We start from the raw sequence: 23,539 nt of genomic DNA, 5'->3' as shown, positions 1-23,539 counted from the left end.
TGAGTCATTCTATAGCACAGGCTTGGTTTATTAACTTTATATTAAATCACCACAGTTCTAACTCACTTATGGGGCCTGCTCATCCACGGCCTAATTGAAAAGTTCAGGCTGAATAGATCAAGTTTGATAGTTGTCTCTGCCAGACAGCTCAGCTGTGTTATTCGCATATGAGGCTATCGTATGCTTCACCTCACTCTGCCCTGACTAAGGCATCTCAAGTTAACTGTCTATCTGGGTATGTTTATGGCTCCCATTGCCATACTATCTGAACTTACCCTCACAATACACCTGTGGGGCAGAGATGTAATTATCCCCATTTTACAGAAGAGGAGCTGAGGCACTGAGATATTATGTGACTTGCCCACGTCACATTGGAAGTCTGTGACAGAGCCACTAACTAAACACAAATCTCCAGTCCAGTGCCTGACCCACAAGACCATCCTTCCAGTTCTGACTCTGCCTAGCCTGTGTGCTGAGATTCCCCGATACCAGCAGCATTTTGTTGCATACTGCCTGCTTCATCCGTTGTAGCTTCAGTTGGAATCTATGGTGTCTGTGGAAAGCCATTGTGGTGTCATTGCTTGACATGTCCACAATATGAAAAATAGCCAAATAGTTTTGGAAGGAAGGAGAGGAGGTAACTGAAAGTATTTTGATAGTATGGTGATAGAAAAAACCTGCTGTATCAACAGATGCAAAGTTGCATGCACACAAATGGACATTGCGCTGAAGGACACTAAGCCCTAGTCTACAGTGGGGGGGGGGGGAGGAGGGAATCGATCTAAGTTACGCAACTTCAGCTACGTGAATAATGTAGCTGAAGTCGACATACTTAGATCGACTTACCGTGGTGTCTTCACCCTGGTAAGTCGACTGTTGCTGCTCCCCCATCAATTCTGCCTGCGCCTCTCGTGGTGCTGGAGTACAGGAGTCGACGGGAGAGTGCTCGGTGGGAAGCGGCAGCCAGCACATCCCTCGGCCTGCGCTGCTTCCCGCAGCCCCCATTGGCCTGGAGCGGCGAACTGCGGCCAGTGGGAGCCGCGATCAGCCGAACCTGCAGATGTGGCAGGTAAACAAACCAGCCCGGCCTGCCAGGGTGCTAACCCTGGCGAGCCGCATGCCAAAGGTTGCTGATCCCTGATCTAGACTGTTCTCAGTGGTACCAGATGACAGAACAAGGAGTAATGGTCTCAAGTTGCAGTGGGGGAGGCTTAGGTTGGATATTAGGAAAAACTTTTTCACTAGGATTGTGGTGAAGCACTGGAATGGGTTACCTAGGAAGGTGGTGGAATCTCCTTCCTTGGAGGTTTTTAAGATCAGGCTTGACAAAGCCCTGCCTGGGATGATTTAGTTGGGGATTGGTCCTGCTTTGAGCAGGGGGTTAGACTAGATGACCTCCTGAGGACCCTTCCAACCCTAATATTCTATGATTCTATGAACATGTGTTAAGAATATGCAACAGAACGGTAAAGGAGTCAGGAGGTAAACTAGATGTTATTGAAAGTCCATCTGTAATCACTGAATGTATGGTGAACATTCCTGAGGATTCCACTGCTATAATAGTTTAGTCACACATATAACAAACAGAGTGATTTTTTTCAGAATTGACAGAGCCATCAGGGAGGCAGAGCTGTAAAGGAGCTCGCCTGTTTTTGTTTGTTGTTGTTTTTTCTAGACATAATGAATTATACTTAATTATAAACTAGAAGGTAAAGAAAGGTATAATATGAAACGCTAGACACAACATGGATGAAATTTGGACAGGAATCCTGGTACTAGAAAATACTATTTGAGGAAGGAAAGTGGTATGAGAACAAAATTGTAAAAAGGAATACTTTGGGGGGGCGGGTTCCCACATTAATCTGATTATTTCTTTCTATCTTCTGGTTACATCCACATTTGTTTTTATTTCATTAATGCCTCACTCTCATGGTGCAGTTAATAATTGAACCTATTAGTCTTAAATGTTAGCTTTCATGGCATGACATAATTTATCTTACATGTCATTTGTTTCCAGGTGTGGTGCTAATCCTGACGATTGACAGTCATTGTCTTCAACTTTTCTTCTCTTACATTTTGTTAGCTTTACAAACAGGATTATTTCTGTCCTGCTGCTGTTACTACTAATAATAATAATCATTGATTTTGGACAGTACCCACCTGCCAAGGTGCTGGGGACACTGTTCAATAATTTCATGATGCACAAAATAACCCCAACAATGTAATAAAATTCCAAACAAAAAGGAAGTGGGGTTGGGAAAACCCTGACTGGTACATAGTGGAGGGACAAGGTGACTATGGTTATGATTTTTTAGAAATGTTGATGACCGACATTTTGAGGGGGGGGGGTGTTTTAAAGTGGTGAGGGAGGAGGTGAAGAAAGGAACAATAGGAAGGCATGAGTACCAGGATGCAAGAACCACAGTGGCACAGACACAATTGTCTGCTCTCCTAAGACATGGTGGAGTGGATTTTGCAGAGTGTAAATACACATGAAGACAGCTCAGATAGAATTCTTAAATATTGTAGAGCCAGGGCCTACACCATTAAGGTTTTAAACATGAACCAGGCCAACCACACGTTCTCTGTAGTTACAGAGAGCAAGTGTAAAACAAAAAAATTCTAATGGAGGATGGCAATAATATGATGACAGATACTCTTAGGCACACAGTGCAGCATTCTGCACAAGCTACAAGCAATGGAGCAGCCTTGCATTAAAACTAGGTGGGAAGGAACTGCAGTAATTTGGGTTTGTGTTCATGGGAGTAGATGTTATGATGAGGTAGTTATAAATAGGGGGTTCACTCGCATGAGGTGAGGAGTGCCCCCTGAAAAAGGCTGAGCACGCTCTATGCCCATTGACTTTTGCACCACTGGATCAGACCCTTTTGTATCCTATCTATTTATCTAATACTTAGGTACAAAAACTATCCTACATTAATAAAAGGTTTTTTATCTTGTTTAATAAAATTTTATTTGTAAACAAAAATCCAATACAATTTTTAAAAAAATAGTTGGTCATTATTAGTAAGAGTTTGAGTGAAATGACAAAGTCAGATAATCTTTTAAAAACCAGAGGTATGAAAGGAGATTTATTCCTATTTCTTTATATTAGCCTGACTGGGAAAACAGTTCTTTTATATTCTTCTAAAATCTGACTGAACACTTTGAATCTCCCTTAAAGAAATCAGTTGTGCTGAGCTGCCCAGCATTCTTTGTTTCCACCGCTCTGATCCTGTTGGGTTTAAAGGCGTGTTTGCTGGACTACAGATCCTGTTATTTCCTCCTTCACAGTGGTAGGTGTTCCAGGCAAGTCCTTTGCTTCCAGGTATTCAAGTGCCCCATACATCACTATAGCCACCACCAGCACAGCCATTACGATGTACAGTTTGACATAAACATGTAAGAAGGTGCTGTATCCAAAGGCGATGACAAATCCCAATGACTCCCAGAGTCGATAATTAGCAAAGGCTGCCTCTTTGTGCTTCTCAAATAAAACTCCATAGAGTGCTGCAAAGAAAGAGAGATGATCTTTGTGATGGCAAGTCTGAACACATTCTATATTTCCTACAACAGCAGCTATATTTCCTTCCCTGTAAAGGTCAAATCACAGGAAAATACAAGCTTATATTTTATTCTTCTCTATCATGCAAACTGTATCCTATAGTGTTATAAGAAGTTAAATAATACATGTAACTTGGTGAATATATCCTAGTTGGGAAGGTGGGGGAGACAGCTATAGGCAAGGAAGAAAGGATGTTTTCTGTTGAAGATTGAAATGAGATGGCAGGAAGTTTATTCTAGACACCAAGAGCCATGAAGCAAAAGGCTCTTACATAAAGTGATGAGAACAGAAGAAGGGAGATGAGGACAGTGCTAGATGCAGTGAGGAAGTAGGATGAGGAGTAGAATGAGAAGCTTGATCTAGGTACTTATCTGGCCCCTAGTGTTTCAGTGTAAGATCAATGAGGTGGGCTTAGGACACACTCCTCTTTCTGGCATCTTCCATTGGCTAGTGTAGGCCCCTCCTAGCATGCTGGCTTTTGTGGATCCCATTCTCAGGTGCCTATCTCTCCCTATTCATTGTATAGGGAGCCTAGATGCCTAACCCAGAATTTGTGGATTCCAATGATTTTCTAGGCACCTAAAAGTTAAGTGTTGCAACACTCAGCATGGCAATGACTAAGGCCAGATCCTTAAAGGTAATTAGGCACCTAACTGATAGATTAATGGACGTGAGCTGCCTGAATAGCTCTGAGGGTCTGGGACTATGTCCCTTTGTAAATCTGGACCTGTAACTCTAACTTCTGGGTTGAACATGTGCTAACAGCTGAGCATAAGTCACACAGGAACATGAGTCTGGTGTCTCATCCAGGCCCTAACCAAATGTTTGTCCATAGCATAAAACTGTTGGCACAAATTGGCAGGTCAGGTCTGAGATGCCCCAGCAGCGCTGTGCTTCCTTGGTGCGATGCCTGATTCCAGCTGCCAGAAACAGCCCCTTGCTTTTAGAAGCATAAGCCCCAACCTCATTTTTCAAGCGTTTCCCTTAACTCCTTTCCCCCTAATTACGATTAGGAATGGGCACAAACCAGGGCTGCTGAAAATAATGTGAGCTCCAGTTCTATCAGCTTTCCAGACTGATTCATATCATTTCTAAGCAGGCACGCAAGGCTGGAAAGAATTTTATTTTGCTACCCTCTACTTGGTTGTCCTGTATACAATTGTTATTGAAGAACTGCAATTATTAGCAGGAAGGCCTGTGGCAGCTGTGTTCAGTTTAGATAAGAGTGGGTACTGCTCACACTAAAATGGAACAGATTCCATTCAAAATAACTAGGGACACACATAACCACCCAGCCACTCAAAAATATTAGAATATATATATATAAGGAAATAGGTGAAAGGATTCATTCAGTTCTAATTAATATCCTCTAGGGGGAACCCTTGATCAGTATTAGGGTACATATCCATACCAGATCAAAGTAAATCTTCTCTGATGATCTCATAAGTCCTAATTGTGCACCACAACCTAGTGGTCTTACTCAGTTTTTCTCAACCTTTAATCTAAGATCCCAATGGACTTCAATGGGGGTTTGCCAGAGTAAGAAATGCAAGATTTGTCCTTTAAACTTTTATTGTAAAAGGCATGAATCTTGACTCACACTGCTGTAAATCAGGAGTAATTCCAGTGAAGGTAGTGGTGTCATACCTGTGCAAAACTGATGTAGGTGAGAGGAGAATCAGACCCATATAGGACTCCTGAACAGACTCATATAATACTGGAGATCCCATGGTGTGATGCAGCATTAAGATGTAATAACATTGCATCTCTCCACAAAGGGGTAATGTTATCATCAGTGATGCTATGTGAAGATGCAAACTATTGCACTGTAGTGATATTATTTTGTCCTGCAGCACAGCTAAAGATAAGAAGAAAAGATATAGGGGGGTTGTACATGTATGAAGAACACTTATTGTGCTTCCTGGTCAAACACTAAATGTGAACTTGGTTGAATGACCTTCCAGGAACTTAGGAAAGAAAGTAGGGTGACCAGACAGCAAATGTGAAAAATCGGGACAGGGGGGTGGGGATGGGGTAATAGGAACCTATATAAGAAAAAGACCCCAAAATCGGGATTGCCCCTATAAAATCGGGACATCTGGTCACCCTAAAAAAAGGTGACACCTGTACTAGGGAACAGTTCATAACAGTGGGTAACCATGCCGCTGCACCACAAGGCACATTAGCCACAATCACTCACTCTACACCAATATGAAGAACCATCCGTTGTCAGTGACTACTCTATGGTTAGGAACTGCCATCCCTCCTCAACCTCCTTCTATGACCTTGGGCACTTCCCCCCCTGTTTTTTTCTTTCTCTCTGCTGTAAGGACGTGCAGCCACTTTTAAGGGAGATGCAGCCCAAGCCTCCTGTTAGTGGGCTATGGTCCCTTTAAGGCCAGGCATTCTGAATGATGTGCTATCCAGAAGGAGCAAGTTGCGGAGCGCAAGGCTTGCTGGGAAAGAGGGAAGAAGGATAAAAGACAGGGCCTGTTCCTCAGTAAGAAGAGAGCCTAGGGATGAAACAAGAACTGCTGCATGGTTAAGAGAGCTGGGGAAGAAGCCTGGGAAAGGTGAGCCCAATAGGCAGGACCCCCATGGATCAGTATATTGTTCCAGGCAGAAGATGAATGAACTGTTTAATCCAGGCAGGACAAATAACTGTCGATATCAGCCTTACCTCAGAAGTGAACCTGGATATGAGAGGTGGGGGTGATTAGGCTTGTGCTGGATGCAGGAGAAGGATGTGGCCTGGCATGAGAGAAGAGATGTGGGCTTGTAGCCTGGTGTGTGCACCTGCTCTCATTTAGGGGTCCACAGGGAGAGGGGGTTCTTCCAGAGTGGGTTAGAGGAAGCCTCACCTTTCACTGCCCTGTATCTAAGGGGAAGACTATGGATCTTGGGAAGAGGATTATAGCCTGAGCAGGGCAAAGGGACTGTGTTTTGTTTCCTTTGGCCTATTTGGGACCATGAAAGGGTAGAGCATTTTGATTTAGCCAGTAGGTAAATTGATCCGAACTACCCAACCAACCAGAGGGAAGCTGAAGCATTACAGGGGAAGGGACGCCCAGCTATACAATCTGACATAGAACCTGGTAGGCTGGCCATGTAATACTCCCCCCATCTCACCCTCGAGAGAGTCAGCCAGCACCTGTAATGCTATGTTAATAGCCAGATCTGAATTATAGTTGCAGTTAAAAAAGATTAAGAAATGGAGAGAAAAGAAACACATGATAAGATAGGAGAGCACTTGTGATGGGGTATACCAGACCCTCTGAGGCCCTGCCACACCCCGCCCCAGAAAAGGGCAGTGGAGAGGGTCCTCCAAACTGCCTAGAGCGGCTATGTGGGACACCACCAATCAGGGCCGGCAGCCTAGTATAAGAAGAGCTGCAGGGCCAGAGAGAATTGAGTTCCTTGCTGGAGCTGTAGTAGTGTGGCTGGCTGACCGACTGACCTACAGAATCCTAGACAGGGCACTGCAGCCAGAAGCCAGGGAAAGCAAGAAGGCGCTCTGAGCTGGTTGCTGGGACTCCATTAGGACAAGGCACTGAGGTAAGGGTGAAGATGCGGGGGCTGCAGGGAAGTGGCCCAGGGAATTAGAGAAGCCATGCGACATAGATAAAGGGATATAGCAGACGGCTGCTATCTACAGGGTTCCTAGGCTGTGACCTGGAGTAGTGAGTGGGCACGGGTCCCCAGCACAACCCATTAGCCTCTGGGGGGAAGTAGCCTGGACATTGAGGCACCCTAGAGAGGCAACTGAACTATAGTGTCCCAGTTGGACAGCTGCAGCCAGAAGGCCCAAGAAGAGGGCGAAGACATTGTCACCAGGGAGGGAACCTTGGGGCACTATCCCAGAGCAAGGACAAACTAAGGGCTTGTCTACACTGGCACTTTACAGTGCTGCAACTTCCTCGCTCAGGAGTGTGAAAAACACCCCCCTGAGCACAGCAAGTTTCAGCGCTGTAAAGCACCAGTGTAGACAGTGCACCGGTAGCTATGCCCCTCATGGAGGTGGTTTTTTTTAGAGTGCTGGGAGAGCTCTCTCCCAGCGCTCTGCAGTGATCACACAAGCCACGTTAAAGCGCTGTAGACTAGCCCTGAGAGAGAGAGAGAGAGTGCAGGCTCTGGCACGTGCACTCAGCCAAGGGGGTGCTCACGAGAGGTGGGTGTGCCTCGTTACAGCACTTAAACTGTGTCTTGCTTGTGGCAGGCTATGGAAAATCTTGCCAGAACAGGTTGGGATATTCAGTTAGGAAGACTAAGGTTGGTGGTTGTTAGACTTTATGTGTTCAAAGGCAGTCCCTCAGGCCACCATAGTGCATGACTCTTTCTTGATTTGTCCTGTTTTTAATCTTTAGGTTGTGTGTGCCCCTATCTTTAAAAAGAAGAACTTCCTTTATTCTCAGCAAAGTGAGGTATTGAAATATATTAATATTTGGAGTTTTGAGAACATTTGCATCAACTGTTTATCTCAGATGTCAGTATATACAGGCCATGTCTACAATGATAGCTCTATATCACAACCTGGTTATTAACTTAATTACCTCTGAATTTTGATTTTCCTTCTGGAATTTAATGAGCATTTCAAAGATATAGTTTGATCATCCATTACCTTGTTCAAGGATGTCCCCTTCCTCCATTTTGTCCAGGCTAATAAGCATTTTAATTAGTTCCTCATTCCTGAGTGTTTTTCTGACTGAAAGGAGGGTAAGCATATTTTCTGAAGCCCGTCTTAAACCCATCACCATGTTTTATGCCCGTGTACAGTAAAACAGACTGCATGTAAATAAAAAACATACAGAATACTATATCTCAGTGAGGCTCGGTTAGCTGTCGCTGGGACTTACCGTTGGTTTGCGTCTGCCAGATGGCATCAGCTAGGCCCCAAAGAGCAGGGAATATGAAGAATACAGCAAGTTGGTTTGGGTGAGGTTTCCACAGCAATAGTGCTATTATACAGGCAAGGTTTGTAATTGTAGCTGTATGTTTAGGAGAGGAGGAGAAAACATAATTACTGTTATAAACTGGAAATTTCATATTAGATATACAGTATTTCAGAGTCTATTGTAAGACTTCTTCAAACTCTATTGAGTAAAATAAGGTCAGTGAACCAGGAAGGTTCCAACATTTGTACTCATCAGTTTAAAGTTACATGAAGACACTGCAATACTCTCTTGGTCATCAGTTAATATTGTACAATGAAACAGTTGGTAAGCGCCTGTTTTCACATAGTCATCCCAGGCCATGTCCTAAATAGAGAGGAATTCTGAGCTAATGTAGATATTAACCCACAGGTTAAGACCTACCAATGGGAATAGTCAAGCCAGTGTACCACTGAGTAGGCATAGGGGACCCCAGAAGACTTTGAATCCTAATGTGATGTATGTGTCTACTGGTAGATAACTGAAAGGATGTTTTATTCTGTTTTCCCTATACTGTCTTTAAATATAGATCTTTGTTTTTTTAAGGAACCATTAAGATCATCTAGGTTGCCTGTTGAAGGGGTGGCTGCCATTTTATCTTTCTGCTTAGATGGAGAATGTTAGTGAGTCACTGCATTTTGATCTCATGCTCCAAGGTCCTGATTCAAAACCCACTGAAATCAGTGGAAAGAGGGGTGGATGGGCGGTGGCTTTGAATCACATGTTTATAAAGACTGTAACTTCTTTGTTTTCCTTAAAATAAAATGAGTCACCAAGAGGGAGGAATACACAAAGAGCAAAAATATGTATGGCAAAAACTGAACTAGAACCTGCAAAGTTCTGAGGTTCTAGATTAAGAACTCTAAATCTCTTGTCTCTAGCTTTAAAGCTACCTTAGGGAAAATTTCTAGGGCAATGCATGTGGAATCAAGCAATGTGGTTTCTATTAATAAAGGGAACCATGCTATGGAATTCAGGACAACTCATTGTAATAAACTTTCTTCAAATGGCACAGAAATCTCATTTTCAGATACTCAGCTGAAAATGAAACACTTGCCTTGATATTTTTCTGCCCTGGTAAATTATTTATTGGAACCACCTTTTTTCAATGTCCACTGAAAGGAGCCCTTAAATATATCCATCACATAAGTCTCTTCTCCTCATAGTACCCAACACACTTCTTGTCCATATGCAGCACGTCATTCATTCTAAACTGGCACACTGAGATAGTTCTCTCTCTTGCTTTTATTTTCATTTTTTTTTTTTTGTCCTACAAAATGGATGGCAATTAGGGCACAGGACTAATGTTCAAAACATATCCTGCAGTTATTAGACTGACTGCCAGTAGCCCCAAGTTCACATTTCCTCCCCAAGGACCAAGCTAATATGTTAGCTCATTACTCACTGTGTTTTTTAACCAAAAGTAGGCAAGGAGTTTGGTCCTGACAGAGCTACTGGTAAATTCAGATCTCGTTGAAGCAAATAGCAATATTGCAATGGAATTCAACAGGATCAGGATTTTGTCTCTCCTTATTGGGCCATCTGGCATCAGTCACATTAGCTCCAAAGAACTAACAGCTCAGCCTGAGTACATAGTATCACCAAAAGCAGGGTGAGCTGAGCCTGTCAACAATGGAGACATGCTGAAATGAGTCAATGGAATGACTTGAATATGCCGCTTAATTGCAGCTCCTCTCTTCCCCAGCTCCTCTAATGAATGAAGAGTTTGCCTCCAGGTATATCTCCTTCTAACTGGTAACCTATAGCATGATGCCCCCTGCCCCATGCTCTGGGAAGGGAGCACAGGATTTGTCTTACCGGATGAGATAATTGGTCCTCCAAGCAGTCTTTACATACCTAATGCAAATAGGGCTTTTCTGCCAGTAAACTGGGAAATCTTTCCAAAGAACAGAGAGCAGAACGAATTTGCAGCTGAAAAGGAGATCATCACATAACCAACAAAATGTATCCCCAGGGCACAGGTCACATATGCCTAAAGAAAAGAGAACAGACACACGGCATTATTATTCACAGACTACGACTCGCCTTTGTGGCCAAAGTCAGAGGGTCTGATTCTCAGAGCTGGTGAATATTCATACAGTGTAGACATGATCAATAAAGCACAGTTATGTATCTCCACTGTCAAGTCTCTGGAATGCTGCTGTATCTGGCCTCCAGCAACATTCCCATCCCAGTTCCCAGTGAGACCTGCACCACAGTAGCAGCATTTCTTTTAAAGGAACAGGGGCTGCATTTGGAGCCCTATTTCCCCTTCAGATCAGCCCCCATAGTAGTGTGTGATGGGGTCTACAGGCCCCATGCTGAACCAGGGCAAGGAGTAGACAATACTGGTCCTGCCCCTCAACAGGTGCAAGGCATGTTCCCAGTGGAGGAACAGTTTAAAGGGACACTGGTAGCCCAGGAGAAGGTGAGAATGAGCTGGCACCAGGAAGCAAGGTTGATGCTGAGAGCTGTTCAAGGAATGACAACAGTTTTGTGAAGGCTGCGCTAGCAGCAGGGACTTGGGCTCCCCCCTCCCTCTTTGGGAGTTGAAAGCCATAAGGGAGAGATTTCAGAGTAGCAGCCGTGTTAGTCTGTATCCGCAAAAAGAAGAACAGAAGTACTTGTGGCACCTTAGAGACTAACAAATTTATTAGAGCATAAGCTTTCGTGGACTACAGCCCACTTCTAATATGCATATGCATCCGAAGAAGTGAGCTGTAGTCCACGAAAGCTTATGCTCTAATAAATTTGTTAGTCTCTAAGGTGCCACAAGTACTCCTGTTCTTCTTTATAAGGGAGAGAGATTGACTGAACAGGACACTGAGAGACTGAGGAGAGTCTGCTAAGCCAGTGACCCTGTTCCAAACTGAGGAGCTCCAGACTGGTAGGAAGTGACCTGGGGGTAATATAATTTGGGGTAGCTCAGTAACTGGGCTGGACACTTTGAGAGAACTCCTAGTGCTCTGTGTTGGTACCTGGTGGAATAGGTGGGCCCAGGTCCCCCTACCTTGCTCCCCCGTCCTTTGTAGTGACTGAGCTTTGGGGGGAGCAATTGGAGCATGAGGGGGTGATTGAGGCCACAGCCAGGATGACTAGACCAGTAGAAACATGAGCTGACCACTAGGCCATCTGGTCACTAGACCTTCTTGCTACATAGTGGCACAAGAACTCTCTACCCTTCCTTGGCTGGGATTGGGATTTGAACTCTAATCTCCATAAAAGAGCACCCCCAGAAAGGGAATGGATTAGTAATGGGTACATCCTCCCTCCCTGGTTGTGCATGGTGCTTGAACACTACAGTTTCAGTTGAGCAGTCTAAAAAGATGTTCATCTCCTTCCCTATTTCGGATTCCTGGAAGACTTTCGGAATGTACAGCTGAGGAGTAAGTCTGTTTTGTGCTGATTTTTTGAGAATGCATGTGAGGAGGGGTGGTTCTGACTCTTCCTTATCACTTCAGGCTGTCTGGTTTTGAACAAGTAGCTAGATAATGTTTTGTAGCCAGCCAGCTTACAGATCAGCCATCAAGCCATTCAGTAGGATTCAACAGGGGGATTTAACTTCACAGCCCTAACTTAGTCTCCCTATACCAGTGGTTCTCAAATGTATTTGCTCATGCCCTCCTTCTTTGTCTAGTAGTTTATGCCCCCCGCCTGCTACACAAGTACATATACCAATAAAAAAATCAACATGCAACGCTCACTAAATATTAAAAACAGTAAGGCATTGATTCAAACAGAGCCATTTAAGTATATAGGAAATACCAAGCCATGCCACCCTTATTTCTGCTCTGCTGCTGATGGCAACACTGCCTTCAGAGCTGGGTGCCTGGCCAGCAGCCGCCACTCTACACTCTGCCTTCAGAGCTGGGCGGCTAGAGAGCAGTAGCTGCTGGCTAGGTGCCCAGCTCTGAAGGCAGTGCTGATGCCAGCAGCAGCTCAGAAGTAAGGGTGGCATGGCATCCCCTGAGAAGGTCTGGAGTTTTCTGAAACTTACTGTACTAGTGACTATGACAAAAATGTGAAAAGCATGAGCCAAGACAAAAGGAAGCCTGAAGAATGACAAGGTGGCATGATAGTGTTAAAGAAGAAAAAACTTGTATTTGAACTAGCAATATTTTTGGACCTGTTCCAGAATTCAGGATGAGCTAATCAGCAATTGCTCAGTGTCCTGTATTTGCAAATCTTATTTTAGAAGTTTCTAATTTTTGTTCCAATTTTATGCTGCCTCCTGTAATAGCACTGACTTCTGCCTTTTTAAAACTGCCATTGATTTATAGACCTGGAAAAGAAATGTGCAATATAATTTTAGACAACTTAATAGAACTAATAGTTTAATAGTCTTAAACAAAAATGGAACCAAAATGTCTATGCAATACTTAAAAAGAAGTCAATAACATTGTAATGATCAATAATGTATTCATTACTGAACAAATACAAATATTATACCTAATTCTAAGGAAATTTTTAAAAAACCTTTTGCTGTAAACTCAAAATAATTTCTTTCCAGATTTTTTTTTGCTTTGATTTGGTTACTGCCAGCCACTTGTATTTGAAGAGCTCAGTTGGAGTTAATTCAAATAGTATTAGGCAGTAATTTAGCCTTGCCAAGAATGTCCCCTGCCACTGAATATATATCATTTTACTCTGAGTAATTATCTGGTAGATGAAATAGTATTAAGCAGAGGTAAATTATAAAGAGATCGGGTATAACTAGGAACATTCAGTCCCACCTTTGTATAGTCACCAGCAAGGAATGCCTGTTCAAACCCACTGTACATTGTCAGAGGGATTAGGAGACACTGTCGCTTATCTTTAAGATGCTGGAAAGTTGCTAGGAATGTGGACCAAAAGGACTGTGTCTGCATCTTTTCTGTCTCACTCTCTGCTTGGTTGGCTTTGATTTGATCCAGAAATAGAGCAATCAGCAGCACAGCTATCACACCACTACCTGCAAAAACAAAACAAATGCATGAAACCAGGAGGGAAGCCAAGAGAATGACAGCCAGTTGGTTTATTATTATTCAGACTTAGTGTTTAGTTCTGGGTCACATGTTTTGGTGGCTGAAAGACTGATTTAAATACAGCCTTGTGGCCATTACTATCTAATTAAAAATGCCTGATCTAAGGTCCAGTCCGCAATATGCCACTGTGCACTTCACAAAATTCCCTCAGCTGAGGTGTGACATACATATTATGACAGCCGCAAAGTCAGCTGCACCATTACATCAGAACAATCTCTCACTCTTCCAAGTCATATCGGAGGTCGTAGGGAGGCTAGCATGAAAGAGTTCCCTTTGCAGCTATCAGCAGCTCCTAGCTCAACTAGGTTACATCCACGTTCAATGCCAAGATATTCATGTGAGTAACAGTCTTCCCCAAAATACTTGAAACAAATATCAGGCCACAGGTAGAATTTTAACTTTTATTTTCCTGGATCCTGCTACAGATTCCTTTTTGATTGTCATCTCAAAATAGTGCTGGGAGCTGACTTGCCTATAACAGTAGTGAATGTATGGGACATGAACAATGATAGGAGGCAACTGCATATAGCTTGATAGATCAATTATGTGGCTGTACACTAATATAAAAACTACAAGTAACGGAGCACATTGACAGTCAGCGCAGATGATCATATATATATATATATATAGGGCCAAATTCTCCTGTCACTATAGTGTCATTCCACTGAAGTCAACAGGACTGCATTAGTATAAATTAGAACAGAATTTTGGCCCAGGATGTCTGAAGCAGCAGCAGGTGATCGTTTCCTTGATTAAAAACTCAGGGCCTGACTATCTTTTTTACTACACTGGTGTAAAGCAGGCATCACTCCATTGAAGTAAATGGAGTTATAAAGTGAGAGGAGAATCAGGCCCACTGCATGTTTAACATGCTGCGCATCCATGCATCACTGTAACACTGTAGTTGTATGTATGCATCTGCCTATCCATTAACTCAGAGCCAGATGCTTTGTGCTTTTCATATCTCCTCCCAATGCAGGGGCAGGCTCACCATAAATTGCACAAAACCACTAAACCTGCTTCTTAGGTACGTCCCCTTAAGACAGTGTTAATATTAATGTTCTCATGAAGCAATTACAGGTGTTCTGTGACCGCTGGAGTGTAGCCATTAGTGATGTGAGTTATTTTTAATTCAGTTAGGGTTTATAGCAGTGTTATGGACTTATTGCAGGGAAGTGAGGAGTGCATGAAAAATCAAGGGACATTTGCAGGATGAATAGTCTATAAATTCCTATAGTGAACTGAGAGCAGTTGCAAGAGATTAGCAGTTGTGAGGCTTATAAATATAAACAGAGAAGTCCACACTCTGTTTTCAAAATAACCCCAAAAACTCTACAAGATAGCCTAGCTATTTATCCTTCTCTCCAGCCAAGAACTGCCAAGTACACCTCTACCCCGATATAACGCGACCCGATATAACACAAATTCAGATAGAATGTGGTAAAACAGTGCTCCGGGGGGAGAGGGGGGTGGGCAGGGCTGCGCACTCCGGCGGATCAAAGCAAGTTCGATATAACGCGGTTTCACCTATAATGCGGTAAGATTTTTTTGGCTCCTGAGGACAGTGTTATATCGAGGTAGAGGTGTATATAGTCATCTACTAAACTGAAGAGACATTTAAAATATGTCTATGAATGAAATATTCAGATATTTGGTTTCCCTCAAGGTAGGAAAATAATATCTCTTATTAAGAGTGAAAGAGAAATTGAGACTGTTGGAGTGAGGTCAGTGGAAGGCAGGATTACATTCATTTTGTATGAGCAAAGCTTAGGGGAGCACACATTAGTAATCAGATTTAGAGTTCAAACTCACAACCCAAACCCACACTCTGCAGAAAGGTAGCAGCTCCAACATACTCCAGATGAGGTGGAGGGTGTGTGTGTGGGGGGGGTTCCTTTTTACTTCCTCCTTTTTCCCATTAATTAAGCATGGCAGATTTGAGGAGTTTTGCCAGATGACACACTCCCTTCCATTGGTGTATTACACATTTAGTGTTATATCTCCACACAGAAATTGCATATATCGGTAGAAAACATAAAACCATGTCAAAAGGTGAAAGGTGACATATGTGGCTGTCAAAAACCTCTCCCCTTTAACCAGAGGGGAAGATTTTTATCTATCCAGTTTGGACTCAGCTGCATTATAAGCTTTACTCACTGCTGTAAAATGTCTCTGAGTGACATGAGCGTTCTTTGTCTTGAGGACTGGATTCCAATTAAAGTTGTTTCATTGGCTGCATTAGTCCTAATTTACAAGTGCACACTGAGGGGAAAAGAGGGTATGAAAAGAGATACCTAACTCTGTTCATGTGTTTCCTCAGAGCAGAGGATGTGGTGCTGCCTTATCCTTTTCCCCTTGTCAACAGCTAGATCCTGACTTCAGATCTAGGAAAACACTACATTGGCAAAATGCAGCCACACTAAGGTGGGCAGGCTGAAGTGCACTCTTTATTCCTTATAATGGGCTTTTGGCCACATGTAGACAGACAAAATAGTCACTTGACAACTGTACCAGCTCTGGGCCCAACTCTACTCCACTAGCTTGGCCAGTGGAAGGAACCTATGAGCAGCTTTCACATACTCCATCCAGTGTGGGGGTGGGAGAGGGGGTAGTGCATACAATACCAATGTACTGGTATCATAGTGGTGCTGCAATGGGGTCTATTCCAGAGGGTAGAATGGAAGCTGTTAATTCTCTCCCTCTGCCTAGAGGAAGAATAATTTATGCCTATCCCTGAGTGTTGTGGGGCTGGACCAGCTGTAAGGAATTATGTCCTCTAAGCACAGCTGGGGTGTATCTAGACTATGTTAAAAGGATTTATTTAAAGTGTTAGCTAACCTGTTTTAACTATTTCAAAACCCTAGTGTAGACAGGACAAATTGTATTTTATAGGTTCTCTCCTAGGATTCACTTGAACCAGCTAAAATATATTAAAGATACAACTTGCTCTGTCTACACTAGGGTTTTAATAGTTTTTCCAAAAGGAACCACTATTATTTACTATTATTTATTTGTATTATTGACTTACTCTGACCTCCTGCAGAAGACAGGCCAATGAACTCCATGCAATAACTTCTGCATCAAGCCCATAGCTTGTGTCCGAGCTACAGCTTGTCTTTTAGGAAGACATCCAGTCTTAATTTAAAGACTTCAAGTGATGAAGAGTCTACCACATCCCTAGGTTTTAAAATAAGTGAGTGAACACTTAAGAAAACTCCTTTTATCCTAGTTTAGGCACATCCAAGAAGACAGACGTTCTGTTTGGGGTTGAAGCGGAATCTGGCGTAAGATTCAGGGAGGTAGGATCTGTAATGAGTCATTTTTGAACCTAATGAGTGCTCTCAGAGCCTCCATGTCATCAACCAGGGCTCAGCCAATCCACAGGTGCAGATCTCACCAGGTGACCCCAAATCCAGGGACCCACTGAGAGCAGCTACTTCAGTTTGTTCAACATTGCTACCCCACTGGGAGTATCACCTGCCGCTTGGTAGCACTGACACTCTGCTCCTGCCCCAGTCTCTGCTTGCTCCTGTTCTGTTACAGTCCCAGCCCCAGCCTGTCCTTGTCCCCACTTCTGCTTTAGTCTTGTTTCAACCCCGTTCTTGATTTTGGCTCCTGTCCCCAGCCCAACCACTAGGCTTGACTGCTGCTGCTCCAACCTCTACCCCAGACCATCCACTACTCAGTTTCTGACAGGCTCTCTAGGAAGAGGCTGGGGGTTCCTCTGTGGGGGTTGTCTGAAGTGAGCCACATTTTAAACCTTTCTTTTGGACATTGGTTGAAGAAAGCCATATTCTATGGGGCTTTCCTTAGCCGAAGTAAAGACTGGTCCAAGCAGGAGAGGATTGTGTGTGCCTAAATCTCTAAACTCTACCTTAATTGTAATTTTCATTCTAAGTACAAATGTAAATATAAAGGATGTCCTGCTCCTTTAAGGACTAAAGGAACACAGAGTTGCACAAAGCAGCTTGGGCTTCTCAGAAGGAAACTGGTTGCAGCTCAGGAGAAAGGGGCTTTCCTTTTTGTCAGCTCAGATTGGAGGAGGAAGCTGGAAACATACTCTGCAAGCTCATTTTTGATTTCATTTGCATCTAGTTTCCCTGTAAGTGATGTTTGGTTGAGACCGCTAGAAGCACGTACCAGTGTAGACACCCAACAGGATGTAGATTAAGGTCTTGGTTGGCCCACTCGATGCAGTGGTGTTAGTTGTAGCATTTGTCATGCAGTCATATGCTCCACAGCACATCAGGTCTTCTGCTGAGACTTCCGCTACTTCAGTAACAATGAAAACAAAGGCAGAACATGAGGGAGGTCAGATAAGCACAGTTCAAGGCAGTAAGTAGAAATGAAGCCAAGTAACACAGGCTGATCATAGATCCAAACTTCCCCAAAATTCAGCAATATTCTAGTTTACCCATTTATAAAGAAAGGACCAGCTACAGAGTTTGAATCCTGAGTTGTGCTGCTCCAAAGTTTGGGACTGTTCTTAGCTGGGGTTTTGGTTCATGCCACTCTTTATCAATAAGCCCTGTGCGGGAGGGGCATGCTTCCAAGGCCTGAAGTCACCCAGAGTAAACTTCAAAAAGGTTGATGGTTCAGTTCAGCACTCAAAAGGTTTTTTTTTTTACTTTTTATTGAAGTAAAGTATTTGAATTACTTGGGTCTGCAAAGCTGGGCTGGAAATCTGAAGAAAACGCTTCCCTAGCAGATTTCCATCTGGGTCACAGAAACCACAGGAATTGCTTTCCTTGAGATATTGCACTTTAGCACATCCATGAAAATGAAATGCAAGTTAAATGAGCTTTTCTGAACCACCAAAAAAAAAAATCAGTGCAAGTTCTGTGTAAAGGTTGGATAGGTAAGGTTCTTAGTTTGTCCAAACTGGTCCTCCCACCTCATAGTGTGTATTTCCAGTGCAACAGTAGCGCCAGTTAGAGTACTGAATAAGTGGTTATCTGTAGAAATGGTCCTAAATCAGTAATCACAGTTCTGAGCTCATCCTCACTTTGTGAGTGTTTGAAGTTCAAATAAGTATCTGGATTTCAGATTTTTCAAATGGGCCCAATTTGTTATCCTAGGTCAAACCAAAACCCCTTGTTTGGAATAGCCCGAACTTGGGGGTGTACAAAATCCAGTTCTAGATCTGAATTCTTCAGTTGGGATCCATTGCAGGTTAGTTTCTATACATGTTTGTTGTAGTAAGGAGGACAGTGGACAAAGTTACCAAACTAGAGCCCAAGCAACTTGAGTTCTGGTCCCACCAGTGAAGCTTGCTAGCTATGTAACTTTAATTAGTCACTTTTCTTAGTTTTCCAGTTGGTAAAATGGAGCTAATGATGTTTACCATTCATTACAGAGTACTTTGACATCTATGGATGAAAAAGATCAAAGTATTCAATAATTAGTTTGTAAAAAAATAATGTTGGGATCTTTCTGGATGAATGGCACTGAAGAAATAATATTAAAGAATGATCTAACATTTCTGGTTGCTCTTAACGCTTCTGAAGAGGAAACACAGGCCCTGGTTGTTGTGTTTTTCTGAGCAGCATTCTTCTTTACTCTGCTCCCTAATAGAATTTCACATTCCAGTAGCACTCTGTCTGGGAGGACAGTTCTGAGACACTCATTTTTGATTGATCTAGGTGACATTTAGCCATAATCCATCCCTGCAAAGAACCAGTTCTTCCAGGTTTTATTGTTATTTGCGAATATATTTGAAACTAAAGCAACTCCACATGGCTTTGCTTTGTTTAATCGTCTAAATCCTATGCCGAGCATATGACAGTACCCCTCTTCACCCCTCCCCCCCTCCACAATCCCTCTGTAGCATGGTCACACCATGCTAATTCCCTCCTGTTACTCATTACTCATTCCACTCGTTACTCATTGTATGAATGCAAAATAGTCATCAGAATTGTGAACCTGAATAGGCCGGGGCATGCTAGGAGGAAAAGAGAAAACCTTAAAATGAATTCAACAGCTTTCATTGCAAAGTGTATCCGTTCATGAATAAGTGGGAATAAAGTTTATCTAGGTTGATTCCTTACTTAATTAGTTCTATTGTATGGTTATTTTAAACATTAATTGCAGTTGGTTTGTTTTCATCACAGCTTTTAGTCTAAACAACCACGTGCATAAGCTGTTTATTGACCACATACACAAATCAAGTTTACTCTGAGGTAGGGTGACCAGATGTCCTTTTTTTAAAGGGGCAGTCCCGTTTTGGGGGACTTTTTCTTATATAGGTGTCTATAATCCCCACCCCCGTCCTGTTTTTTCACAGTTGCTGTCTGGTCATCCTATCCTGAGGGCAAGTCTACACTACAGCACTGCATTGGCGCAGCTGCACCGATGCGAGATGCAGAAGCTATGTCAGTGGGAGAGTGTTTCTGGCCGACATAGCAATGGTGTGGACAGTTCAAAACTTGTGTTGCTTGGGACTGGGGAAACTTTTTCACATCCCTGAGAGTCATAATTTATATCGACGTAGGCAATAATGTAGACATGCCCCGAGGTAAAAATTAACAAGGTGGATAAAGTGATCACCTTGTCGTGGCCAGTGGCCACATTTGCATAGCTTTGGACCAGTGGAACTTCAGGAAAACATTTGTATTCCAGAAGTGTGTTAAATAAACAAGGGTGAACGCTTCATTTTGTCCCAGAGTCTTTATGTCATACTGGAAGCTTAAACAGAGTGTAAATGGCCCCTGGGGAATAACCCTGGTATAAAGGGATTCTCCAGATGACAGAGACCTGCCTCAGCAGTTTTACATCACCGCCTGACACTGCACTCTGGCTATTCTCAGCTTCTGCAAAGGCCCCTGGGAGCAAAGTATAATGTACAGCAGTCCTGAGGCTCAGGAGTGAAAAATAAATCAAGAACGTGATTAAGTTTTCAACTATGTAAAGCAAAACCTGGTGCTCTTTCTTCTCACGTGCAATATCCTCGTGGTGACACAGGGAACTTAAGTAGTATGAGGCCTGGTTTCCAGCAATGCCGAGGACCCACAGCTCTAACTGAGGTCAATAGGTGCTCAGCACCTCTGAAAATCAAGCCCAAAGTGGTGCTAGTAGGAAGGGGAGAGGAAAATGAATGTTGCATTTTATATGTGGCTATTGCCTTTACAATTTTATCTCCTGTGTCGTTCCCTCGTGATGCAGCCAAGCAGCATGTCCTGCCAGCCCCTCGATATTTCGGGAGCATCTCATTCTTACAAGGTCTCCCATTAAAATCAGGGGTGTCCTGCCTTCATGGGGATGGCTAGCTATTGTGACGGGTTTGGCCCAGTTTATAAGTGTGTGTGTGGGAAGGAGGTCTGCATTTTGTAAAGGCTTTATTCCAAATGAGCACATTTTACGTTTTTTTCCATCTTGCTACAACAAAAACAAATGTTGGTGCTGAAAAGTACAAGTACGCCCTTGTTGGTAGTGTCCAAAGAGAGGCTAAGAACTGAATTAGCTGGAGACTGGCGTTCAATCTCCGCTGTATAGAAGGTCCCTCCACTTCAAGGCTGAGGCTCATTGGTGATGCAATGGGGGGAAGCTTATACTGGTTCTGCCCATGTTGTCACTGTTTAGATAAACAAAGCTTCATACGTGAGAGCTGCTAAGTTAGCCCCCTTCACAAGTAGAGCATTCACTAAAATCCAAAGGAGTCAATCAATGAAATACAAGCGGAGGCCCACAGAGATGGCCTCAGCATTTTAAGGGAGACATGCAAACCTAAATGTAAGAGTGAGGGAACCTCCTCCAAGTGGATCTGCTGTATCTCCGTGAGCCACAATACAGTTCAAGACTAGTGAGACTGCACCTGATTCTTCCTTGCCTTGCACCTTGTGTTGCCATTCACTATTCTGATATGGTGGTGTGTTATATCCACCTTGCTCAGGGGCAAAGGACTGGAGTAGAGATTCATACCCAGGGGACCAAATTCTCCGCTCTGTTATACAAGTCTGAGCCAGGGTAACTTCACTGACTTCAAGAGCTGCGCTGGCATAAAACAGGTGCAACAGATTGGACAATATTTTTAGACTTATACTGTTAATAAAACCTGATGTGAGCTTCCTGAATATATAAGGTTAAACCCAATTTCTAGTTGAACTCTGAACTCTTGGAGACAAAAACCTCCTTTAAAAGAAGCAATTTTTCCTGCTTGATCCAGTGATGTCTGTAACTTCTTTCCACTCAATAATCTCCCATTTCCATTATATACCGACCTTTGAATGAAGCAGCAAGATTAAGGTGATAATGATACATTATAATACTTCCCATCTTCAAGATGTTGACCAAATACAACATTCTTGTTAACTCTTGTTATCCCCATTTTAAAAATGGGAAACTGAGGCAGAGAAGTTAAGTGACTTGTCCAAACTATATGGTAATTCACTGTCAGAGTATGGATTAGAACACAGGAGTCCTGGCTCCCAGTCCCATGTTCTAGACAGTAGACAGTTCTGCCTCTCTCTGGCACTTAGTTTAAGCATTAAATCTAAGTAACCTCAAAATCACTTCAATTATTATCAGTGATTAAACTTTCATTTTTAAAAATGTAAAACACATTTGACTTTTCACCCCAAATCATCCATGAACTTGCTTCTGCATTATTCTGCCTGACCTTTTTAACCAAGTTTTTAAAAAATAAACTTTAAAGCAATAAATCTTTTCTTTAAGAAACCAAGCATGATGGAAGGGTACAAGAAATAAATATTATACTTTAGATCTTTAAATATACATATATATATATATATATATATTACCTGTGGTGGTAGTCTGGCCAAATATCAAAGATGAAATAAGATTTCCCCAGACTCCAGAAGACTGGAATATGAGAAAGAAGAGCCCAAAATACTGATTGATGACGTCTCTTCCAATTTTCCCTGCCTTTTGGGCATACAAATTGCCGGCTATTGTAAGATAGGTGCATTTAGCAGACCAGAGAGGGGCTCCCCCAAGTCCCAGGATTATGGAGGTAGGGATTAGCGTGTACCTGCCAAAGAATACTTTATTTAGCATATATTTTATCTATTTGTCCATCTATCTGCCCTCCAAGGCAGATCACTGAACACTGCATTCCATAAATAAAATACATAAGCCAAATTATTCCCAGAGCCTCAGATATCACAATACACCTAAACCATGGGCAGTGTGTGCATCCCCTGTTTGGGGAGGCTAGCTCCCTGCCCTGCCTCTTGTGCCTGAGGCCCTGATACCACTCCTACTCTTCTGCCCCAGCTGGCCCACCAGCACAGACTTGAACCCTGGCTAGTGCTTGGAGCAGCCCTGAACCCTGGCTAGCCTGCTACCCCACTCCCACCGGCTTGCTTCTGCCCAGAGCAGTCTGGAGAAGCCCTGAGCCCCAGCCAGCCAGCTGGGGCCAAGCCCTGAGCCTGAGCCACCCAGAGAAGCTCTGAGCTCTGCCACACCCTGGCCCTGGGCCAGTGGCAGGGAGCATTAATTGTAGGTTTGGGGAGGTTTAGCCTCCCCCAGACTCCATTACCCATGACCCAAACATATTCAACTTTTGTGTAAATCAGTGGAGTTACTGCAGGGACAAATCTGCTCCAATGAATTTAAACTAGGAATGACTGAACATTGTGAAATCTGAGAATGATGCCAACTATATTTTGGGGTTGGGGGGACTTGTGCAGTTCATACAAGTGGTCTTAGTTCATGAACCCTTTCCTTCTGTAATCTAAGGACTAGCTTGTGCCTACCCTGGATGGATGTAAAGTGGGCTGGAGGGGTACAAAACAAGTAGCCTTCCCCTCCAGCTTCACATCCCCTACCCAATGACGAGTGGAACTGGGTTTGGCATGAAGGGTGCTACAGCTTGAAAAAGGGTCTAACAGGGGCTGCCCAGTTCCACAATACCCCAGCCTCCCCCCCAGAAGCATTGGATTAAAGCTGCAGTCTTGTCCTAAATATTTTTTGAAAAAAATGTTAAAGGGAAAATCAACTTAAAGGAAACATTTTTGTAGCTAAAGGGAAGTCTGTGCTATGCATTTGGATAGAAGAAAAACCCC

The 23,539-nt window shown here is 43.1% G+C and overlaps 1 protein-coding gene across 1 annotated transcript in view; it reads right to left on the bottom strand.

Annotated features, from left to right (window-relative positions):
* Positions 1–3,039: 3,039 nt before the first annotated feature.
* UNC93A (unc-93 homolog A) overlaps positions 3,040–23,539 on the bottom strand; it is a 30,305-nt gene continuing 9,805 nt past the window's right edge. The window contains exons 4-9 of the mRNA XM_054023860.1: positions 22,274–22,503; positions 17,658–17,789; positions 13,227–13,444; positions 10,351–10,486; positions 8,419–8,550; positions 3,040–3,510 (exon numbers count right to left, since the gene is read on the bottom strand). Coding sequence (XP_053879835.1) covers positions 3,245–3,510; positions 8,419–8,550; positions 10,351–10,486; positions 13,227–13,444; positions 17,658–17,789; positions 22,274–22,503 — 1,114 coding nt within the window. The 3' untranslated portion in view covers positions 3,040–3,244. The remainder of the gene's footprint in view (positions 3,511–8,418; positions 8,551–10,350; positions 10,487–13,226; positions 13,445–17,657; positions 17,790–22,273; positions 22,504–23,539) is intronic.

Source organism: Malaclemys terrapin, chromosome 3, assembly GCF_027887155.1.
Source record: "Malaclemys terrapin pileata isolate rMalTer1 chromosome 3, rMalTer1.hap1, whole genome shotgun sequence".
NCBI lineage: Eukaryota > Metazoa > Chordata > Testudines > Emydidae > Malaclemys > Malaclemys terrapin.
The sequence above is the reverse complement of the archived record's forward strand: the minus strand, read 5'-3'. Positions and strand labels throughout refer to the sequence as shown.